Below are 22,358 nucleotides of genomic sequence, written 5' to 3' on the forward strand. Positions count from 1 at the left end.
TCATGTGACGGGAACATCCGCTGTCAAAGTACCATTTCTCTTCTCTTCCTGCACTTTTAGAGTGAAACGAAACAAACGAAATATAATCAGTCTTTTTAACCCAAATTTGTTTTGTGAACAGTTGTATGTTCTTGTGCCTGAACTTCTCGATCCTTTGATCCTTGTAGAAATAGTAGCATTCAGGTCTGGTATGACGGCATAACCTGCAATAGTGGCAAACGGGATTATATAGTTTACAATGTATCTTATTTGCGCTTACTGTACCATATGAGCGTTTCATTGTGCTGGACTCAGGGATGTCATCTGGATCAGGTCTAGATGCTTTGACAAATACTGTCTATCTTTGGAGTTACTTCCAGTGAAGCCCAAACCAAATTTTGCAGAAGATTTCCTGCCGGAATCAAGAATCTTATCAAGTGTTGAAGTGGTATCCATCATTTGGATTTGTCGTTTGTAGGTGCTGAGCTCCTGTTTCAATGTTTGTACTTCTTGCTGGAGTTTTTTTTCTCGGTCGGCTGCCTCCTTCAGTAGTACATTGCCAGTTTGTACTTTGTTTTGTAGTTTTTCTTCTCGATCAGCTGCTACTTTAAGTAAGACAATCCTATCAGCTACTTGAGTTTGATATACTTTATAGGCATTGGTTACAATCTCTATCTCACTAGCTAGTTTGCAGTTCATTTTTCGTAAGGCTTCCCATTTGGGATACAACTTATTAAACTCAGCTTCAAAAGATAAAATATTTAGTTCCACATCTTCTGCAGAGACATATTCACCACCTTCTGAGTCTTCAATGGGTTCTGAACAGCCAGTGACTCGTGCCGTAAATGGAACAAAGTTACCCGAGATTTCTTCGACATCCGATCCAGTTGTATCAACGTCAAGCTCGTCATCACTCCAGGTAATGGCTGACATAGATGTTTTGCGTCGAAGATAGGTAACACACTCAGCTTGTACATGTCCAAAGCCCTCGCACTCATAACACTTGATTCCTTTATTGTTGGGTCTTTCTTTGGACTGTCCTGGACGTGAGACAGACTGTTTGAAGTTTGACGCCCCTGTCCTAGGCACAGTTTTGGACGACGTTGCTCCCCTTTGTGAATTTCTGTTGTGTGTGTTTTTGGATACCTGTTTCAAAATTTTGGAAAACTGTTTAGTCAGGAATACAACTGTATCATCACTAGTTTCATCTGAATCGGATACAACATTATTTTCTTCAGCGGCAAATGCAACATTTTTTTGTTTTTTCGTATGATCAGTTAAGATTTCCATTTCATATGTTTTAAGATTTCCCATTAACTGAGTGACCGATTTATTCTCCCAGCCATCATGCTCTTAGATGGCTGTGACTTTCATTCAAAACCTGGGAGGTAGAGATCTCGGTATTTTCTTAACAAGCTTTGCTTGCGAGAATGGTTCACCAAGGACCATTGCGCGATTCGCCAGATCCTGTACGCGTGTGTGAAAGTCGATGATTGACTCATCCTCATTCATGCGAAGCTCTTTGAATTCTGACTGGACCAGTTGCAGTTTTGACTGTTTTAGCGATGTCGTTCCTTCGTAAGTAGACTCAAGAGCCTCTCAAGCACCTTTAGCTGAAGGAATACCTGCAACAATTGAGAACTGGCTTTCATGCATAAGAGAATAAATTGTGTCTAAAGCCTTATCATTGTTTCCAGCGTTGGTTATTTCTGTTTGAGTCCACTCAGTCTCAGGCTTAGCTATTTCTGTTCCGTCAGTGCTGGAACTGGGTTTGGTGGGATGTGTCCAACCTGCCACCACAGACCGCCACACGGCTTCACCTTGAGCTTTTAGATGCGTACGGGTGCGAGCCTTCCAATATGCGTAGTTGTCGCCGGTCAACTGAGGAATGACTTTAGTACGATCCATTCCGTAACACTTAACACCCCGTGAGATCAAACAAATAAGCAATAAACATATAAATAAAAATAGCCGCTGAAGAAATGAGTTCAAGATGCACGGATTCGCCAGATCGATAGACTAATAGATTAAGTCTACAGGCTCTGATACCAATTGAAATTGCACCGTGATACTTGAAAAATAAAAGCAATGTGTTTTTACTCGTTAATTAAGTTATGCACCAGTTTCGTTAATTAATTAGACCCGTTTAAGCAAGTGTAAATAATAACAGCAGAAAGCATAAAGTAAATTAAAAACACAAAGAAATTGTTACGCAGTTCGGAGCTCCTTCTCCTACGTCTGCGGGGCAACCCACGTCAGCCCAATCCACTATAGATGTAAATGAATATGGCCTCCAGCCTTTACCACTATTACTCTTTCTAACACCTATCTAGGACTAACACACGAATACCCGAACAATCTTCACAAGATACTTCTGCAGTACCATGTACTGATCATGTAGTACAGATTAAATATTCTTAAGAATTAAATAATAAACCACATTAAAATGAATAGCTTTGTAAATCAGAATAGCTCTCATAAATAATAATCTCAAAGTTGGCAATGTCTTCTTTCGAACAACACCTTTTTATAGCACATAATGAGCTTCCTTTGTGATCCTTGAATGTAGCCCTTTTCCTTGCTTTTCCTTGTTCGAATAAACCACAACCACATTTTTTATTTCTTTGAAAGCTTCATCCGTAGACTTTATTCACCAAGGCATACCATCTACTTATTTTGTAATCACATGGTCCAAAAAATGAAAAAATTCTAACAACAATAATTAAGTTCTTAATTAAAATTAATAAAGCTACAGCTAAATAAAATAGCCAATATTGTGTAAATTATTTTACACTTACATAAACATATATAAAAACGTTTAAATTTAAAGTCTAAATATTTACATATGGTGTTATATATGACACTGGTTGAATAATAATAATAGTAATAGTAATAGTAATAGTAATAGTAATAGTAATAGTAATAGTAATAGTAATAGTAATAATAATAATAATAATAATAATAATAATATATTATTATTATTATTATTATTATTATTATTTGTTTTTATGAATGCTACTGACTCTATTACATTATTATATTTCTTTTTGAAAAGGCAATATTCCACCATAGTCTAAATATATTATTTATTTTCCCTTCAATTTGATTACAAAGTAAATGCATTTTTGACACATTAGTGATATCAATGAGTTCTACTATACATACTTTTAAATTTTACAGGATCACTTATTTCTACTCCTGATGTGACAAACATAGGTTATTTTCAGAATGTGTGTCTACAAAAAGTGTTTACATAAAAAACTTGTGACTTGTGAGAGTAAACAAAAGTTGTTGGAATAGTGCCTTTTCAAATTAAACTTGCAGAAACTAAAAATGAATCTTAACATCAATTATAACTAATACAAAATACCTTCCCCAAAAACTACCTTCTTAAACTGATGACACTAAGTTGTCTAAAAAAAAATCATAGACAAGAACTAAAAAAACGTATGGACAGGATCAATTCAACCCCAATTTGGGTCAACAATAATGCTGGTTGGCTAGCTAGGCATCTAGAATGTTTCTATTACTTTTGCCTAGTGAGGTGAGGACGATAGCACATGAAATATCTGCATGCACACTCAGCAGCCCGGGCAGCTAGCTGATATAAGCAAAGTGATGCAATCATGCCCCGAAGACATTGATACAGCAGATGAAAAGTTTCGCTTGAAACTTATTTTTCATAGTAGGGTAAAATTCGATTTCTTGTCACGAATATTGAGAGTTTGAGTTTGAATCAGTGTTATAAAATTGGCATAGGCGCTAGGCACCACTAAGTCAAGATTAAATTAGTGACCGCCTAGGCGTCCCCAGTACCAGATTAACATCTAGCCCCTTCTCCAACATTGGTTTGAATCGAACTCCTTGTGAGCTATAATTTGGTACTAAGCCTAAAAACTAAATTAATTTGATTTAGTTCCTCATTGCCCTAAGGACGAGTTTACAAGCTGAGGCCCAGAATATCCTCGCTCTGAAACCGAAAAATTTGAGTCATAAAAAGAAAAAAGCTAAAAAAGCATTATAAGTCAAGTGATAGTTCTGTAATGTAAATGATTATGTGCGAATAACGTGTTCAACTTGCATTGTTAAAAATTAGAAAAAAAAACGTGTTCAACTTGCATATGTACTTTTACTTTCTTTTCAATGCCATAGTGCCATACTTGATACTCCAAATTAAAGTCTTTAACTCTTTATTGTTTAATTTGAAAATATGAATATTGTGTGTACGTTGTGGTATGGCACTGATTGGAATAAATGATTAGTTTAATTATTTTATCCTTGATCACAAAGAATATCTCTATTCATTTCAATAACTCATTCTTTGATTTACGAAAATCCTCGTCGCGACTACTTGATGGTGTATTTTGAGTAAAGTTCGTCGTGTAACCTCAATCAACAAATGATCACAAGAAGGTAAATCAGTATAAGAATGCCAATTAAAGTAATATCAGTACTACAAAAATTACATAATTTGAATGTCTTTTTGGATCAAGGTCCACAATGTGGATTCTAGTCCATGGTATAATAATTGCCAAATTATATCGTGCACTAGGGTGCACAATGCACGCCCTGAGAGTTTATGTGTATTATGCTAAGAGTTTATGTGTAGTATGCATTATGTTAAGAATATGTGTATTATATTAAGAGTTTATGTGTATTCTACTATCCAATTATGTAAGTACATACGAAACAAGAGGATTTTTGGGACGCATAAGGAGAGTATAATGATTGATAATAATGGTGTACATTGAGGTTCCAAGATTGATAGTGGATATCTTGAAAAAGAGGCTAATGACTAATGACAACTAACTCCGGCCTCCTCAATCATATCTCTTTCTTTCTTAGTTTCTTATATAGCTCAGTATGAAACAAAATATTCTTTTCTTATTCATAGCTTCTTATTGTATAACCAGTAAGTGAATCCTTGCCCTAAAATTCCATATATACATTCCTATGACAACAATCATATTTCAATTAATATAGAATCCTTAATTTTGTGGAGTCAGTAGTTTAATTTTTCCCATGTAATTCTAAAATAGAGCAACACTCCTTGATTCTAGTAGGGACCTATTTCAATAGTATGTAACTCTTCATTTTTTTTTTTTGTAGGAAATCGCACTTTTGGTCCCTCAATTAGTGTCCAAAATGTAATGTGATCCTCACTTTTCAATTTGGACAGAATTGGTGCCTCAATTATTCCACCGTTAATCAATTTAGTCCTTTTGTGAACAATGTTAAAAGGATTAACTCACAGAAGGACTAAATTGACTAACGGTGGAATAATTGAGGGATCAATTCTGTCCAAATTGGAAAGTGAGGATCACATTGCATATGGGCACTACTTGAGGGACCAAAAGTGCAATTTTTTCAAATTATATATATAACTAATGTAAATTTTATTTAGGGAAAATCGCACTTTTGACCCCTCAATTAGTGCTCCATATGCAATGTGATCCTCACTTTTCAATTTGGACAGAATTGGTCCCTCAGTTATTTCATCGTTAGTCAATTTAATCCTTCTATGAACGGTGTTAAACGGATTAAATCACAGAAGGACTAAATTGACTAACGGTGGAATAATTGAGGGACCAATTCTATTCAAATTCGAAAGTGAGGATCACATTGCATTTTAGGCACTAATTGGGAGACCAAAAGTGCATTCCACCCCCGCCTCCCCCCCCTTTTTTTTTTCTGGAAATAAGAAATCCTTTGATAAAAATTGTAGGCTAATTTCCTCTCCGAATTCAGGCAAATTTCTTGACAAGATAATTTCCCAACCAATTTGATATGAATTAAAACTATAAAATAATTTTTAAAAATACACAAGATTTATCAAAAATAAATTCTCAGCACTAAAAAATAAACATTAACACACTTGTATATGTATATTAATATATGCAACAGTGGTAAGAGTGGAGCTACGGCTGCAATTTTATGATGTAAGCCGGATGTGGAGAAGCAGTTGATGCATACATAGATAATTCAGTTGATTTTTGAGTGACATTATGGATAAAGAAATATAATTAAATCTTGTCAATGACATTGTACCGTTGGAGTTTCATACTCTTTATATGGACACTAGAATCCTCTCACCTAATGGCTCACTAAGAGTGTGTTTGGTTCGTACATGAAAATTGGAATCGAAATGAGTGTGTGTGTGTGTGTGTGTGTGTGTGTATATATATATATATATATATATATATATATATATATATATATATACACACACACACACATACATACTGTTGCAGTTGTAGTGCGGTGCTGAGGATATGCTTAATGCTGCGAAGTTAATAAGCAATATAATACAATGTCAGAAGTTGATAAGAATTTGTCTGATGGTCATCAATATGATTATTATATAAAAATGTTTCAAAAGCTTGATCGGGCACTAAAAGAGGTTGATGGTTTGACTTATGACGAAATGAACCTTGTTTCGTTAAAGCTCACTAATCATTATAATAAAGTGGTTTTTTTCTCAGTCTTGATCTTGATTGAAGACTAGCTCACTAATCATTCTAATAAAGTGGTTTTTTTTTTTTTCAGTCTTGATCTTGATTGAAGACTACAGCGGATCAGAAGATTGCTGGCAATTAATCATTATTCATATTATGTTTTTAGATTTTATGAACATTGCTACTATTATTTGATTGTTTTGAGTATTTTGTTCGAAAAAAAAAAACTTACGTTATTCTTCTTCTGAATATTATTAATTGTTCTTTAATTTTTTTTATTATTTATATGAATATTTTGTTTCATAATTTACACATCATTTTTTTTGCAATATTATAATTGCTATAGAATAATATTATTTAAAAATCTTATGTAATAATAATAATAATAATAATAATAATAATAATAATAATAATAATAATAATAATAATAATAATAATAATAATAATAATAATAATCATCATCATCATCGTCATCGTCATCGTCATCGTCATCGTCATCGTCATAATAATAAGGGATAATGAATAATTTGGTCTCTCAATTGTTCCTCAACTATCAGTGTAGTCCGATCCCTAGTTTCGAATTTCAACTAATTTGGTCCTCTAATTAATTTAATGTTTGTCATTTAAGACCTTCCGACATTGTTCCGTCGAGAAGCCGGTGATTACCACATTTTTGTGTAGGCATTTTAGTCATTTCCTATCACATCCCTCTCTCTTATTACCCCTCATTGAACTAGAAGCCCTGCTATTGACTTCATATGCATTGCCTAAGTAGCCCTAGTTCTGGAGCAACGACCAAATTCGAAGAAATTGAAGAATCCAAGCAACGAAGAATTAAAGAAGAAGAACGATTTACATTGAGGTATGAATTTTATCATCTACACAAGAAAGATATTCATGTCTTGCAATAATAGTTCTTCATCAAAATGCATGTCGGAGGTGGGATGTAGGTGTGGATATTTGGCTCCAATATATGAAGATGTCCTGGAGTTATGCTAACCTAGGGAAGAGATATAGGACATGTCCACAATACGGCTGGGTAAGTGTAAAATTTGTAAAACCTATTAAGTGGTAAATGTTTAAATTTTGTTATGTAATTCGAATTTGTGAATGATGTATGGTCAGGGAAATGAAAGTTGTTGGTATTTTGAATGAATGGACTATGATGTCTCAGAACGTGTATCAAATATGATTAGAGGTTTGTTGAAGAGGGCAGATAAGTATGAGAAGGAGATCAAAAAACTGCACTTTACAATTGAGAAAAAGGATCATGAAATTAATAAGAAGATTTGGGAGTCCAATTTTAAGTTTTTGTATGAATTTGGAATTGGTGTTGTATTTGCAGTCTTTGTTATGAGTATATGGATGAGGAGTGGTTTACCAAAGTGTAGGGTTATTGCAGCTAAAGTAGGAGTAATGCATAATAGCAGTGTAATGAGCTTAAGTTAGGTTAAGTTTAGTGTTTTTTTTTTTTTTTTTTTTTTTTTTTTTTTTTCAGCAGTTGAATGATGTAATGAACTAATGTTATGTATTTTTGTTGCTGATCGTTGAATGATAAGTGAAGTATTTTTTTTCCTATTAGTTAAACGATTATTTTTTTTTTCCAGCAATTTAATATTGACAGTTTGACAGTAAAGCATTCACAATTTATAAGCAAGACCATTGACACTAAAACTCCTCCATTTTAATATAGCATTGACAATTTGACAGTATATAACCAACAGCATTGACAGTAAAACAAACCAGCCACTTTGACAATTTATAACCAAGACCAATGACACTAAAACAAACCATAGTAGTGCACTGACACTAAAATCATAGCAGTTTAAGACAATATAAAACCATAGCTTTGCCAGAAATTCACAAACTTCATTTTAATCAAAGTGGTAGTAGTGATAGTGAAGAGTTACATTTTCACCCTACAAAACATTAGCACTTGTATACATTTTCAACCTACAGTGTAGTTGCACTCGTACAAAACAGTTTACAAAAGTGTTTACATTTTCACCCTACAAAACAATTTGCATTTTCATGGTCACAGCAACTTCATGTTAAGCTAACTTTTTATTCATTTTTTGAAGGCCTCTAATACCTACATCGAATGAATATATAAGTATGGAATATATAAACAGTTGAGATTATATATTGTGATTTCGTGTGTTTTGGTAATCACTAATGACTGATAGACTTTCTGACCTAAAACAGTTCGTTGTTGATATTATGTAAAACCTAACAGGTGACTCTATAAGATAATACAACAGTAATGAACACAATGCGGAATGTAAATGGCAGAAAGTAAATGACACGGATATTGGTTACCTAGTTCGATACAGTGTTATCTACATCTGGGAGACAACCATCAGTGTCTCCAATTCACTATTTACAACTCCAATTGTACAGAAAGGTAGAGATGGAACAATATCACCAAAGTGATCCCCACTCGGTCAATACTTAGTCTACAATGGAATAGTGAATTTTTGAAGACGGAGATCCACACAACTAGAAGTCCAAGAATCCCTTCTTTGGAGAGCCGCTCTGTTGTAGTCCGTCTCAGTGACGCACCCTAGACTGTTCGCACAGTTGAATGGTCTTTATGTCCTGAGTTTAAGCATCAATAGTTTCTTCTCAAGTACTTCTTCGTAAAGCTTCAGATCATAGACTTTGAGAAGAGATTGAATCATAGTTATTCTTGCAAAATATTGGGAGAGAAAAGTCAGTGATTCAAGTCTGAATAGATTGATCTAGAGTTGTTGTTGAAATCCATTGAATCGTCTCCCTTATATAGAACTCTGACTGAGAATAGGTTGACCAGTAATCTTAATTTGAATCTCATGTAGCATATTACTGTCTTACCCTTTGAGGTGAATATCCTGATAAGGGACTGTCTTGTAAAAACACCTCTTGAAGTAACTGCTCTGCCAGCTCATCATAATTCAACTCGGTGAAGTTCAACGGATATATTCCAAGATGCTCTGGCGTAGTGTCTGATTGATCAGGCCTTCTCTTCTAACACTGACAGACACCTAAACTAAAACTTATCTAATTTTGCCATAATAATTTTGTCAATTACAAGTTGGAGTTTAGACTTAAAAACACTAACATATATATATGAAATATATAAACAGTTCAGATTACCTGTTGGTTTTTTGCCTTACAAGTTGTCCTATTATGGCCTGGTGCCACACACTTTACACCTTTTCACTTCACCTTTTTTAGTACCTTTTGTTTGATTTGGCTTTTCAACAAATGTATCTAATATTCTCTTATTTTTAGGCCTCCCGAGTTGTGACATCACTTTTTAGTATCCTTTAGGTGGCAGCCATCAAGCCCAATAATGGGTCTACTTCCTCTAACAAATCATTCTTACAAGCTCCAAAGCAAATGTATAACCTTAATTACAAACCTAAGCCTTCCATTAACAATGAATTCACTGTTTAACTTTATTCTGATATTGGTTCCAAGATTACTTCTTTTTAACTCTTCACAGTAATCATTAAGTTGCTTGAACTATTCTGAGTCTTGTCATTCTAATTGCTTTAAAACTTTCTTTAATTTTTAACAAAATATGATTGATTTCTAGTTAACTGACAGTTAAACTTTGATTTCACATGCTCCTGAAATGGTCCTCTAACCTATTCTATATTCACCCTGAAATCATCCTTAAAAAATTTGGCAAGAAAACCTGGGCCCTGGGGTCATCACAATTTTGTTTTGATCTTGATTCCCACATGTGTGCACAAGGTTGTATGTCTTGATAGTAAAAGGACAACTTGGGTTGCTTCTTGATCCATAAATACTCCATGTGCATATGTTATTGTGTCTACATATTATCCTAACTCTTTTGCCCCCATTCTTCTTGATCAAAGCATCCTTCTGCCTCAATGCTTTATGATATTGTACTGCCCACTTGGAACTCTTTTGAGGAATTGAATATCATTCCAATAACAAATTTAAACCCTTCTTTTTTCAAGTTTCTCTCTTCAAATAGATTCACTGGCCCATTAACTGTTTCGTCTGAATCATCTGAATCACACAAGCTTCTTAACATCAACAACATCCTCATTTTGTATTCCTAAACCATCTATCTTATCCCCTGAGGTTTTGAACCAGTTGCACTGTCCCTAAGATTGTTTGTTTAAACCTCAACTCCTTCAACATCAACTTGGTTCCCATAATCAAACTCTCTAACTGAATCACTATCCCATCTTTCATCTTCACTTACTACACCATCATGCAATAGGGTATCATCATCTCCTAGTTCCCTAGAGATTTCTACTTCATAGTCCCATACTACCATGCATTGATTATCATGCAAATATTCTACATATATCTCAATCTCCTTGTTTTCTGGAATGTTAGTTACCAGCCGTAGGATATCAGAATCACTACATAGTTTTCTCAATGTAAGATTTCTTTTGGTCCCAAGTCCCAACCATATACCAACATAACACTTTTTTGTCACAAAACCTATGTTGTTTGACCATCTTCCTCAAATCTAGAATACTACCTTCATCACTGTTAAAATGGTCAAAATACTCTACTGCCCCATTTTTATAACGCAACCTAGGTTTGAAGACCAAATCACTACCAATATGCAGTTTTATGTAAAAATAGAAGCTTCCTGACCAACGTCTAGAAAAAATAAAGATATAATTAATATACAACAAAAGTTTTTATTTTTTTTAAACATACACAGACATTAAAGTAAAAAATTAAAGAACAAGCAGTCATGGTCCCCACCCCAAAATATGTATATACACACTATAGAACAAGCAGACCAAAACTGGTCCCCCCAAACAACAATCATAAATAAACATTAAAGTACTACTGCACTGGTGGGGATTACAGCAGAAAGCAATAACAACTACTAAACTGACAAAAAGCTAAACAATCAAAAAATCCCAAACTATTTGCAAAGACAAAAATCCTAGCTGTCAATGTATGAAATAGATAAAAAGATAAACCATCTAAAAAGGCTAAACAACGAAAAAAAAACCCTAACTTTGAATACTTACAATTTGGCGTCACAGCAGACCCATTAATCCTCCTACTAGTCATGGTGTTGCTGCTTAGATTCTTCAATTTCTTCGAATTTGGTCGTTGCTCCAAAATTAGGGCTAGTTAGTCAATGAATATGAAGTCAATAGCAAGGCTTCTAGTTCAACAAAGGTAATAAGAGGGATGTGAACGGAAATATACGATTAAAATGCCCATACAAAAATGGGGTCATCACCGGCTTCTCGATGGAACAGTGCCTGAAGATCTTATTTGAGAAACATTAAATTAATTAGATGACCAAATTAGTTGAAATTGGAAACTAGGGACTACATTGACAATTAAGCAACAATTGAGGGACCAAATTGTTCATTATCTCTAATAATAATAATAATAATAATAATAATAATAATAATAATAATAATAATAATAATAATATTATTATTATTATTATTATTATTATTATTATTATTATTATTATTATTATTATTATTATTATTATTATTATTATTATTATATATATATATATATATTTTGTATAAGGGTATTTATGTCTTTTAAACATATATTCAATTTCTATTCCTTAAACCAACCAAATATTGAAATAATATTCCTAAAGTCTATTCCTTCAGTGAACCAAACAATGAAATACAAATCCTATTCTACTTCATTCTCCAAAGAATAACATTTTTAATTTATTTCCTTAAAATTCATTCCGTGAATCAAGCATGTTATAAATGTATTACGGTTACGTTCCATTATATGTGTGATTATATAGGTCAGCAAAGTCGGTGAGTCATATATCTATAATAATGTTACTATCATTTGTGTTCATTTCGTATTTTGTAAAGTGAGTTTAAGATGATAAGACACCATATCTTGTAAACCAAGCTAAGTGATGCACAGCGGTATTACCGTCCCACCATCTACCAATGGATAAGACTTGTAATATATACTATACGTGATAATGCCAAGTGAAACTGTACCATAATTGAATTTAATTTACATGCATTACGTGTTGAACTTGCATACTTAATTACTTTCTTTTCAACCACAATGAGTCAATGACCACGAACTATAATTTTCTATTTTTATTTTGCAGTTAACATCGGATCACGTACTGTTATTTTACATCATCTCTATATTATTCTTCAGCTGATTTATAGAATATATGCTCCAAAATGATTAGATATTTGAGAAATTGCATCTTTAGTCCCTGAGTTATAATCAAGTTCTGACTCAGTCTCTAAGTTATGACCGTATTCGAGTTTAGTCCCTCAGTTATGAGCAAAGTGGCGAGTTTGGTCCCTAGCGTTAATATTTTGTCTGCAACTAACGGAAAACTTAAAAACTATTTAATAATAGAGGGGTAAAATAGGAATTTCAATTATAATCCCCTTATTATATATGTTGAAACCCATTGAGCAACAATCATTCTTTTCTTCTTATACCTACAATCGAAGGTCTTTTTCTTTCCCGAGCTCTGAAATCTCAAATTCGTCTACTTCCAAGCTACGAAATTCATAGGTAAATTGTTTCTATATTCTATATGTTTAAATAAATAATCAATATTCTCCGTATTAATGAGCAAGAAAAAAAGTAATTTGGAGGAGGTGCTTGCTAACTTCATGAAGAATATTGATTACTTTTTTCTTGATAATCAATATCCTCCAAGTTACTTTTTTCTTGATATAAAATATAGAATATTGATTATTTATTTAAACATATAAAAGAGAGAAACAACTTACTTATATTATGAATTCACAACTTGGAAGTGGATGAATTTGCGATTTCAAAGCTTGGGAAAGAAAAAGACCTTCGATTGTAGGTATTAGAAGAAAATAATGACTGTTGCGCAATGAGTTTCAACATAAGAAGGGGATTATAATTTGAAATTCATATTTTACCCCTCTATTTTTAAATTGTTTTTAAGCTTTCCGTTAGCTGCAGAAAGAATATTAACGGTAGGGATCAAAATCGCCACTTTGCTCATAACTGAGAGACTAAACTCGGATATTGCCACAACTTAGGGACTGAGTCGGAACTTGGTTATATGAAGAGAAGAGAGGTAAAAAATGTGAAGTTATCATCAGATCTAGATCTATTTGCATTGATAGCCTATGAAATTTTATTTTAATTTACTTTTCGCTACAAGTTTTGGGATAAAGTGTAGCGGAAAGTTATACTAACTTTTAAAAAAAAAAAAAAAAAATAGTTTTACTTTCCTCAACACCTTCCAGAAGAAGGAGTCCAGAAGGTGTCGCGGAAAGTAATCCTTTTAAAAAAGAAAACGCTACACTTTTTAAACAAAAGTGTAGCGTTTTTTTATGTATTTATTTACGTTTTTGTTATCATACTATTATTTTTTAAACATTATACTACACTTGTAGTGGAAAGTCACACTTATATGTTCATTTTTGTAATAGTGATTATAAAATACGAAATGCACACAAATGATAGTAACATTATAGATGACTAACAGCTAATAGGCATTACTGCATTAGTGACGTATATAATGGTATTAGTTACCACACGTGTATTGTGCGAATAGTTCAATGCCCAATGTGTATTTTTAAATTAGTGTTTTAGAATTTATCAAAGTATCATTCGATATCATGGTGCATATCAATGCAAGATTATCAAATTTTTTTATAAAAGTAAAAAATTTAATAATGCATAACTAATACCTGTGGCAAAAATACCGGATCGGATTAACTGGTGCAATAGCAGTTTTAGAGGAAAGCACCATCACTGGATAATACCTAAGCATAGCTTTTAATTTGCAACACCAAACCCTATTAATTGATGTGATTCGTCATGCTTCGTCTTGTTGTCACTTCTGCCAAAAATGAATTCTTGAATTGATCTAGTCCCCTGTGTGTTTTACTGCCATTTTAGTGCCTTGTCGCAGTGTACCTTGAATAACAGAAGTTACAGAACCAAGTATCCACCTTCCCCAAAAAGACAATGATAATAGGCATGATTTTTTATTTGTGTTGAATATATACTATAAATTATTTGAAGACCTTGTGGTCGAGCAGCATAGTTGTAGTCCCTCAAACGAAAGGTCTCAAGTTTGAACCCAAGTATGTTAAATTTTAATTTTATTTTGTATTTCTTTAATACACTCTAACATATTCATAGTATATGTTTATTTTAATTTTATTTTGTATTTCTTTAATACACTCTAACATATTCATAGTATATATTTAATAATTATGTCAATTTTGATTGGGATGTGGTTCGAACCTATGACATTCTTTATAAAAATCAATGAGTAAGTTAACAATACTAAATAATTAACTGAATATTTTGTTAGTAAAGTTGACATTGACGGAATGCATGGTATTTAGGAAAAGTAAATGTTATAATATAGGGTAAAATAGAAAAAAAAATATTAAAATCAAAATAATATGAACCATTCATTTCAACCAACAATTACACTAACATTTTGTTTGTAGTTCTCATGCTTAACTTTATTAGCTCTTATTAAGTTTGTAGTTAATGTAGTCAAAACTGGAGTCCAAGTCTGTACGGCCAAATATTATTTTTAATTAAAAATGTAACCATCCACTCGTCCACTTGTGTATACATTAGTATAATACATGCAACGTAACAGTGATAAGAGTGGAGCTATATGGCATTATGCAGCAAAAGTCACGAACAGGATTTGATGTGATTCAATAATAATGTATAATAAAGTAATAAACCTTTCGGGTTTAGCCCATGGGCTGTGGGAACTTGTATAAATATATTACCCTAAGCAGGTGAACATCATTTCATGTCTATCTCTGATCTATCTGCACCCTGTATCTATATTATCTCTCCATCATGGATGTAAAAACATTTGTGCTCTTTGCTTTAATATTCTCATTAATAATGGTAGAAGCGACTAAAGTTCAGATTCAAGCCACAGGTGTGTCCGATGATGGAGAAGGGCTGAGCTTGGCTGACCACCAACCACTTCTAACCCTCCACGGACCTCATCATATAGGTACTCAATTCTCATATCTTTTCGTCGCTCCTTAGATCGAGTTCACAAAACTTTTCGTTTTTGGGTCACAAGGGAAACTCATACTCACTCACTGTATGATATGTGTACTGAGAAAATCTCGTCTTGTAATTTTAATCGATCAAAAACTACAAAAAGATAAACCAGTCGAAATTACTAATAGCAGATCGGCTCAAGAAAGTCAATTGGCCATTTCTAGCTACTAGAAGTTAAACTTGTAACCTTGTGGTTATACTAATTTAGAAGCCAAATGCTTTTCTTGAGTGTTGATCTGATCGAGGCCGGCGTGGGTGTTTTTGTGGTTTCAGCTGGAAAAGACGACGGCAAGCTGATAGGCACTGATGAGGTCCCGGCCGTCGTCCCTGATTCCGGCGATCTGGTGATTCCGGTGGTGGCTGAAAGCCCTTTGGCGGCGGCGGATATAGAGAATAAGCAGGTGCAGCTTGGTCGTCGCATCCTAGTTGCGGCGGTGGAGTCCAATTCCAGCGCTGCCCCCGGCTATTAGCTAGCTAGCTGCAATACTACTGTTACGTTGTTTAATGCAAAAGTGGTGGCTTAGCTTTATACATTACGAAATTCTGAAATTTCCGACCACCTGAAAATGATCTTAAATTAAGTTGATATCAAAAAGTCCAAAAAGTGATCCGAAATAACAACAAAAGTTTTTTCGAATACCAAAAGTGATCAGAACAAGACTTTCAACTTGATTTATGATCACTTTCAAGTGGTCGAAAATTTCAGAATTTCCAGTTGTGATATGTCATATTCATTTGAAAGTATGTATGTACTAGATTATAATAATATATAAATATGAATCATGCATTAGATTATCGAGTGTCATATTCTCATCATAGATTTTATGATGTTTTAAATTACGTTAAACAAAATCAGCAGACAGCGGACTACTACTCCATATTATATGCTTGAATCAACCGATGGTAAAGCAAGTCAAATGTTACGGCCTCATCGTTGACTCAATTTGTCTCACGTCTGAAATGAAAACCATCTGATCTGTGTATAAAATGTTAAAGTGAAAATTGTAAAAAATGTCCCTCTATAATATGTCAATTATCAATGTCATTTCTGAATTATGAGTAGTGTAAATGTTGCCCCTCAATTATCAAAACGGTGCACATATAGCCCCTCTCGTAACGGACACGTGATTCCCCGTTAGTGTACGACACCGTTAAGTCGGAGTAAATATGCAATTTAGTTGTTTTTTCCCTCCCTCGATTCGAAGTACCAGGGATTGACAGCGGTGGGGAACCATAAGTCCGTTACGAGAGGGGCTATTTGTACACCATTTTGATAATTGATGGGCAACATTTACACCACTCATAATTCAGGGGTGACATTGATAATTGGCATATTATAGAGGAACATTTTTTATTAAATTTAGATAAATGTTCTCACCCATATATACAAAAATCATCACACAATTATTAATATAATAGTCAGTCTTTGATGTAGTTATTTTTATGTGGTTAGCTGTTTCTTTTTTATAAAATAAAAAAATAAAAAAATTATATTCCATTCATAAAAAATGTCAATGTGTGTCACTGATAAATAAATTTATCCTTTCAAAAAAAATTAAATTTATATTAATTTAATTTATTGGATCAAAGTTGCCGTCTAATACATTAACTTCCTTTTACAATGAGGTGGTTAACTTCAGTATTTATTTATATGAGTAATATTATATCTACTCTCATTTTTTACTCTCGTTGAGATTTGGGATGTCTATCTTTGATTTAAACAACAAAGTAGACCACTGTTTTTATTCATTCATTTTTCTTTATCTAATAAAATTTGTACATGTAACAGGAGTTATACTATGTGGGAATAAATATATCATTTTCCTATTCATATATATTTAAGGGATCAAATAGTTGAACTAAACCTTATTGTATATGATATGACCTTAGTTTATTTGGGCATGTGGATACAAGTAAATTAAAGCTTCAATATAATGGGAGTGGCAATGAAAAAAGCTGTGTTGTTCCACTTGCAGTAGATAGTCTTGTTAATGTTTTATTTCTTAGAACATCATGGTAAATTCGAGTGCGTTTATATTCTTTTACATAATTACATTAAAAAAAAATGAAGAAAAAGAAAAAAACTATATATGATATGAGTTCAACTTTTATTTTTTGAAATACTTATAATTCTTTACAAGGTAGTATCTGTTCTATACTTTCTCAAATATTTTCAATCCAAAAAATCTAAGCCACACCATCGGGATTCAAACCTATGACCATCCATTTGGAATGGTAACCGGGATGCTATCACACTACATAGTATTTGGCAAGATGAATTCAACTTAATTAAGAGTAGATTTGTTATATTTTATATATAACATTATTGTGTTTTGAGTAACGAGAAAAACCCACAAACACTATCGACGTGTTTTGAGTAACGAGGCAAACCCACAACCACGACTCACATAGGAGAACAAGCTAAACTCTCACATAAAAAGTGAGACTCGTCTAATTCATCCATATGGATAGATAAACAGTTGATGGCAAATGAAAAATAAGGAAAGATAAATTTTATAAATATTGTATAATAAAATTAACCTCGTGCTTTTTTTTTTTTACTAAAACTCTTAACCATTGATTAATCTTGATGGGCTACTAAAATCAGTACGTACCTACCTTTATAATAAGGTTGTTATCATTTGAACCCACCACTATATATATATATATATATATATATATATATATATATATATATATATATATATATATATATAGTCGCGTCCAGGTGCGAACAGCGCACCCAGGAGCGAACTACGAACCAATCAGTGCGCGCCACGTGTCTAGATCTAAGTGCACATATAGTTATTACTAGGTGCACCTATAGTTATAAGTAGGTGCACCCGATGAATGAATATTAACAAGGCAAAATTACATGCACTTGTAAGTGATTTTTTTACCCAGCACTTTGGTGCACCAACTACATGCACTTGTAGGTGAAAGTAGGTGTACCCGATGAATGAATGTTAACAAAACAAAATTACATGCACATATAGAGAAAAATAAATGCACTTGTAAGTGATTTTACCTGTACTTTTTACTTCATATTTTCCTCTGTTCCTGTACTTGAAGACTATAAGGATCATTTGGTGTTATATTTCAGGTATGATTATGTTATCCTTATGTTGACCATTGTATGCATGTGGACTGTCTTTCTTAACACCCTTTCCCCCTCTCTTCTAAGAGCATCTCCAACCCTTCCATCTCTAAAACATCAAATTTTTTCAGAAAATATCACATCAGAAGGAATATTCTCAGCTCACACCAAATTTTATTCATCTCCAACCCATTTACACCAAAACACCAAACTTTTACACTAAAATAATTTTATTTTTCAATTATTAGTTCGCATTTAGTTAGTTTAATATAATTTAGTTCGAACTTAATTAGTTTAATATAAAATATAATTTGTAATGTAAATAATAATTTTTATTAACATTAATTTTTTTATAACATTAATTATTTTAAAAATCGAATTTAACAATATTTTTGAAAATTTAATTTATTCCACAATAATAATACAACATACAACATCTGATCTAGTACATTTAATTGTCGGAATTACTAAATCGTTCTCACAAATGCTCAATCAATGCATTACGGAGTGCATAAATGAGCTTCTTTATCTTTAATTTGTCTATGCCGAGCAAGAAATTCTTGAAATATAATATTCTCATCTCTAGCTATATCAACTTCAGGAGTCGGTGCTTCCTTCCAACCTTGTATATCTGCTTGCTCATCACGTTCGTCCTCAATGATCATATTGTGCATTATAATGCAAGATGACATTATATCATGCAATACACATTTATCCCAAAAACGTGTCGGTCCCTTTGACTATTGAAAATCGTAATTGGAGAACTCCAAATGCACGTTCTACGTCTTTTCTACACGCTTCCTGCATCATCGCAAATAACTTATTTTTGGGCCCTCGAGGTTCATGAATTGTTTGTACCAATGTGGACCATTTTGAATATATACCATCTGTTAAATAATATCCAGTGTGGTACTGTTGTCCGTGAATAACATAATGACAAGGAGGTGCTATACCGTTTGCAAGATTGGAAAACAAATAAGATCCCTCCAACACATTAATGTCGTTATTCGACCCCGGCATACCAAAATGTGCATGCCAAATCCACAAATCATAATCGGCTACAGCTTCAAGAATAATAGTTGGTTCTCCACTCCTCCCAGCATATTGTCCAGCCCAAGCAGTTGGGCAATTTTTCCATGTCCAGTGCATGCAATCTAAACTCCCAAGCATCCCTGGAAAACCTCGTTTTTCGTCAATTTGAAGCAACTGTGCAACATCATTAGCATTAGGTGCTCTTAGATATCGCTCCCCAAAGACCTCTACAATTGCTCGACAGAATCTCTTCAAACTTTCAATTGTAGTTGATTCTCCAATCTGGATATATTCATCTGCTGCATTTGCTAGTATTCCATACGCCAAAACTCGAAACGCCGCTGTAACTTTTTGTAAAGTAGATAAGCCCAGTCTACCGATTCTATCCTTCCGTTGCACAAAATAGTTGTCATGGCCTTTAACAGCATTGGCAAGTCATAGGAACAAATTTCGACTCATTCGAAATCGTCTACGAAACATTGCTTCAGAATATTTTGGATATTCAGAAAAATAATCATTCCATAATCTTCGATCTGCTTCTTCACGATCACGATCAATCACTCTATGACCAAAAGTCGAACCTCCATGCCTAGGGGGTTGATTATCCATATTTTCCATGTAGGAAGCTATGGCAAGGGTGTGGCTAGTATATGCATGGGTTAATAACTGTGTTTGTGCTCGTATTGCACTTGCGAGATTGTGCTTAGAATCTGGTGATGATGATGATGAGGATGAAGAAGATGAGGATGATGATGAAGAAAATGGCATAGGACGTTTTCCAATGTTGGAATTCATATGAATTCGTATGTTTAGAGATAGATGATAATGGGTTGAATGCTCAATTTGTTGGTGATGAAGAACGTTTTTATAGGCATGATCAGAATTGTTTAGAACCGTTAGATTAGATCGTGAAGATCACATCCGTTCATTGGTATGCTTGTCCTTTTCCACACATACTCCAATAAAAGATATCACATGCATCTTTGAATCAGTTTTTATCTGAATTGTTTAGAACCGTTAGATTAGATCGTGAAGATCACATCCGTTCATTGGTATGCTTGTCCTTTTCCACACATACTCCAATAAAAGATATCACATGCATCTTTGAATCAGTTTTTATCTGAATTGTTTAGAACCGTTAGATTAGATCGTGAAGATCACATCCGTTCATTGGTATGCTTGTATCTCTATAAATACTACAATTCAATTTTAGAAGTAATACCACCTATCTTTTGAATATCAATATCTCTTTCTAGTTTAACAGTCATTGAAATATGTCAAATCCCTCACGTTCAATCCGAACTTCCTCATGCTCTAATGAAGAAGATAAACTCATTTGTACTATATTTATGGATATTGCCCAAGATCCTGAAAAAGGGCAATGATCGCTCTGCACCAGATTTTTGGGAACACATTGCACAAGAATATAAACAAATGCTACCGGCACACATTTGTACCGATCGAACTTCAAGATCGATGCATAGTCGTTGGGTAAATATATCAACATCGGTTAGCAAACCAAGAGGGTGCATTCAACAAATATAGAACATGAACCCAAGTGGTGCATCTGAACAAGATATTGTGAGTATCTTGTAAATTTGTGTTATATAGTTCTCTTATTTTTTGTTTTAATTGCGTTGTTTAATTAGAATTATATTTGATTTATAACAGCTTGATAGAGCAAAGGAGTTAGTAAAGCAAGATCCCAAATTCAAATGCGGATTTAAGTTTGATCATGTATGGCCGATTGTCAAAGGCATGCAGAAATTTTGCAGAACTGGGAGCTTGCTAAATGTTGGAGGTCGAAAAAGAACTTCCGAAGGATCACAATCACAATCTTTTGTAACCGAGAAGTCAATAGGCTCTTCCTCATTTGCTGTTGATTTGAATGATGATTTTGAAATTGATGAACATTGTAATGAAATGAACAATGTAGGTGAACGTCCTACGGGAAGGAAGAAGGAAAAGATGAAGCATAAACTCTCGGATGAGCGCAATCAATTTATTGCCGCAATAGAACAACAAACTGCACAATTCAAAGGAATGTTCGAAAACAATCATGAGCTACTCCATAAACAATATGAGCTCGATTTGCTTACAGCTCAAAATGTAGCGAACAAAATAACATTAGGAAAAGAAAAAATGGCATTAGCAAAACGAAAAGAAGATAACAAAATCTTAATGATGAATTTAAATTTGATAGAAGATCTAGCTGTGCGTGAGTCGATTAGACGCCAACAACTACAAATTGTTGCAGAGAGAAATCAAGAGCATGGAGGATGAGTTGAATCAAATCGTGAATTTGATCAATTCTTTGATAATTTGGGAGGAAGGGGGAGTGGACTAGGAAATTATTAATTTTATTATATTTGTTCAAAATTGTGTTGTATTTTCTAATATTATTATTATGTCGTATGTATTTTAATTTTTATTATGTTCTAGTCATGTTTGATGTATGTCGTATGTATTTTAACTTTTATTATGTTCAAGTTATGTTTAATGTATTTGGAATTTTAATTAATATATATTCAATATTAGTCTTGTTTCGATCGTCTCAATGAGATCTTTAAAATGATATAATTTTTATTTAATAATACAAAGTTTAAATATAAGTATTTAACAAAATAAAAAATTACATGTAAAACAATTAAAGGATATACTTGGAATTAAAAATAAAAAAAATAAAAAAAATAAAAAAAAATAAAAAAAAAGGGCAAAAGGGACATTTTGGGATTATAGCGCGGGTGAACAGT

General features: G+C 33.2%; 3 protein-coding genes across 4 annotated transcripts; 2 read left to right on the forward strand and 1 right to left on the reverse strand.

The window, feature by feature from the left end:
- The first annotated feature begins 15,220 nt into the window (after positions 1 to 15,220).
- Positions 15,221 to 15,964, forward strand: LOC109193912. Of its 2 annotated transcripts, XM_019344743.1 has the most exons (3): positions 15,221 to 15,365; positions 15,414 to 15,423; positions 15,750 to 15,964. In XM_019344743.1, the coding sequence occupies exons 1-3, from the start codon at positions 15,261 to 15,263 to the stop codon at positions 15,944 to 15,946; spliced, it is 312 nt and encodes a 103-aa protein (XP_019200288.1). In that variant the 5' UTR covers positions 15,221 to 15,260; the 3' UTR covers positions 15,947 to 15,964. The 2 variants fall into 2 exon arrangements, with proteins under 2 accessions (XP_019200288.1, XP_019200284.1); XM_019344739.1 differs by having other exon boundaries at positions 15,221 to 15,423.
- Positions 15,965 to 19,284: 3,320 nt separating this feature from the next.
- Positions 19,285 to 20,214, reverse strand: LOC109193733 (putative nuclease HARBI1). The gene is made up of 2 exons (XM_019344568.1): positions 20,079 to 20,214; positions 19,285 to 20,021 (listed from the first exon to the last, which is right to left on the reverse strand). The coding sequence occupies exons 1-2, from the start codon at positions 20,212 to 20,214 to the stop codon at positions 19,285 to 19,287; spliced, it is 873 nt and encodes a 290-aa protein (XP_019200113.1).
- A 939-nt stretch (positions 20,215 to 21,153) lies between these two features.
- On the forward strand, positions 21,154 to 21,888 carry LOC109193749. Its single transcript, XM_019344571.1, has 2 exons — positions 21,154 to 21,186; positions 21,277 to 21,888. Exons 1-2 carry the CDS (start codon positions 21,154 to 21,156, stop codon positions 21,886 to 21,888), a joined length of 645 nt encoding a protein of 214 aa, XP_019200116.1.
- Positions 21,889 to 22,358: the final 470 nt, after the last annotated feature.

Source organism: Ipomoea nil, unplaced genomic scaffold, assembly GCF_001879475.1.
Source record: "Ipomoea nil cultivar Tokyo-kokei standard unplaced genomic scaffold, Asagao_1.1 scaffold0222, whole genome shotgun sequence".
NCBI lineage: Eukaryota > Viridiplantae > Streptophyta > Magnoliopsida > Solanales > Convolvulaceae > Ipomoea > Ipomoea nil.

Coding starts and splice junctions, on each gene's coding strand:
- LOC109193912 (XM_019344739.1), top strand. CDS start 15,261: ATGGATGTAAAAACATTTGTGCTCTTTGCTTTAATATTCTCATTAATA. Junction 15,424..15,749: donor CCACGGACCTCATCATATAG/GTACTCAATTCT, acceptor TTGTGGTTTCAG/CTGGAAAAGACGACGGCAAG.
- LOC109193749 (XM_019344571.1), top strand. CDS start 21,154: ATGAACCCAAGTGGTGCATCTGAACAAGATATT. Junction 21,187..21,276: donor GTGCATCTGAACAAGATATT/GTGAGTATCTTG, acceptor GATTTATAACAG/CTTGATAGAGCAAAGGAGTT.
- LOC109193733 (XM_019344568.1), bottom strand. CDS start 20,214: ATGGATAATCAACCCCCTAGGCATGGAGGTTCGACTTTTGGTCATAGA. Junction 20,022..20,078: donor ATATTCTGAAGCAATGTTTC/GTAGACGATTTC, acceptor ATGCTGTTAAAG/GCCATGACAACTATTTTGTG.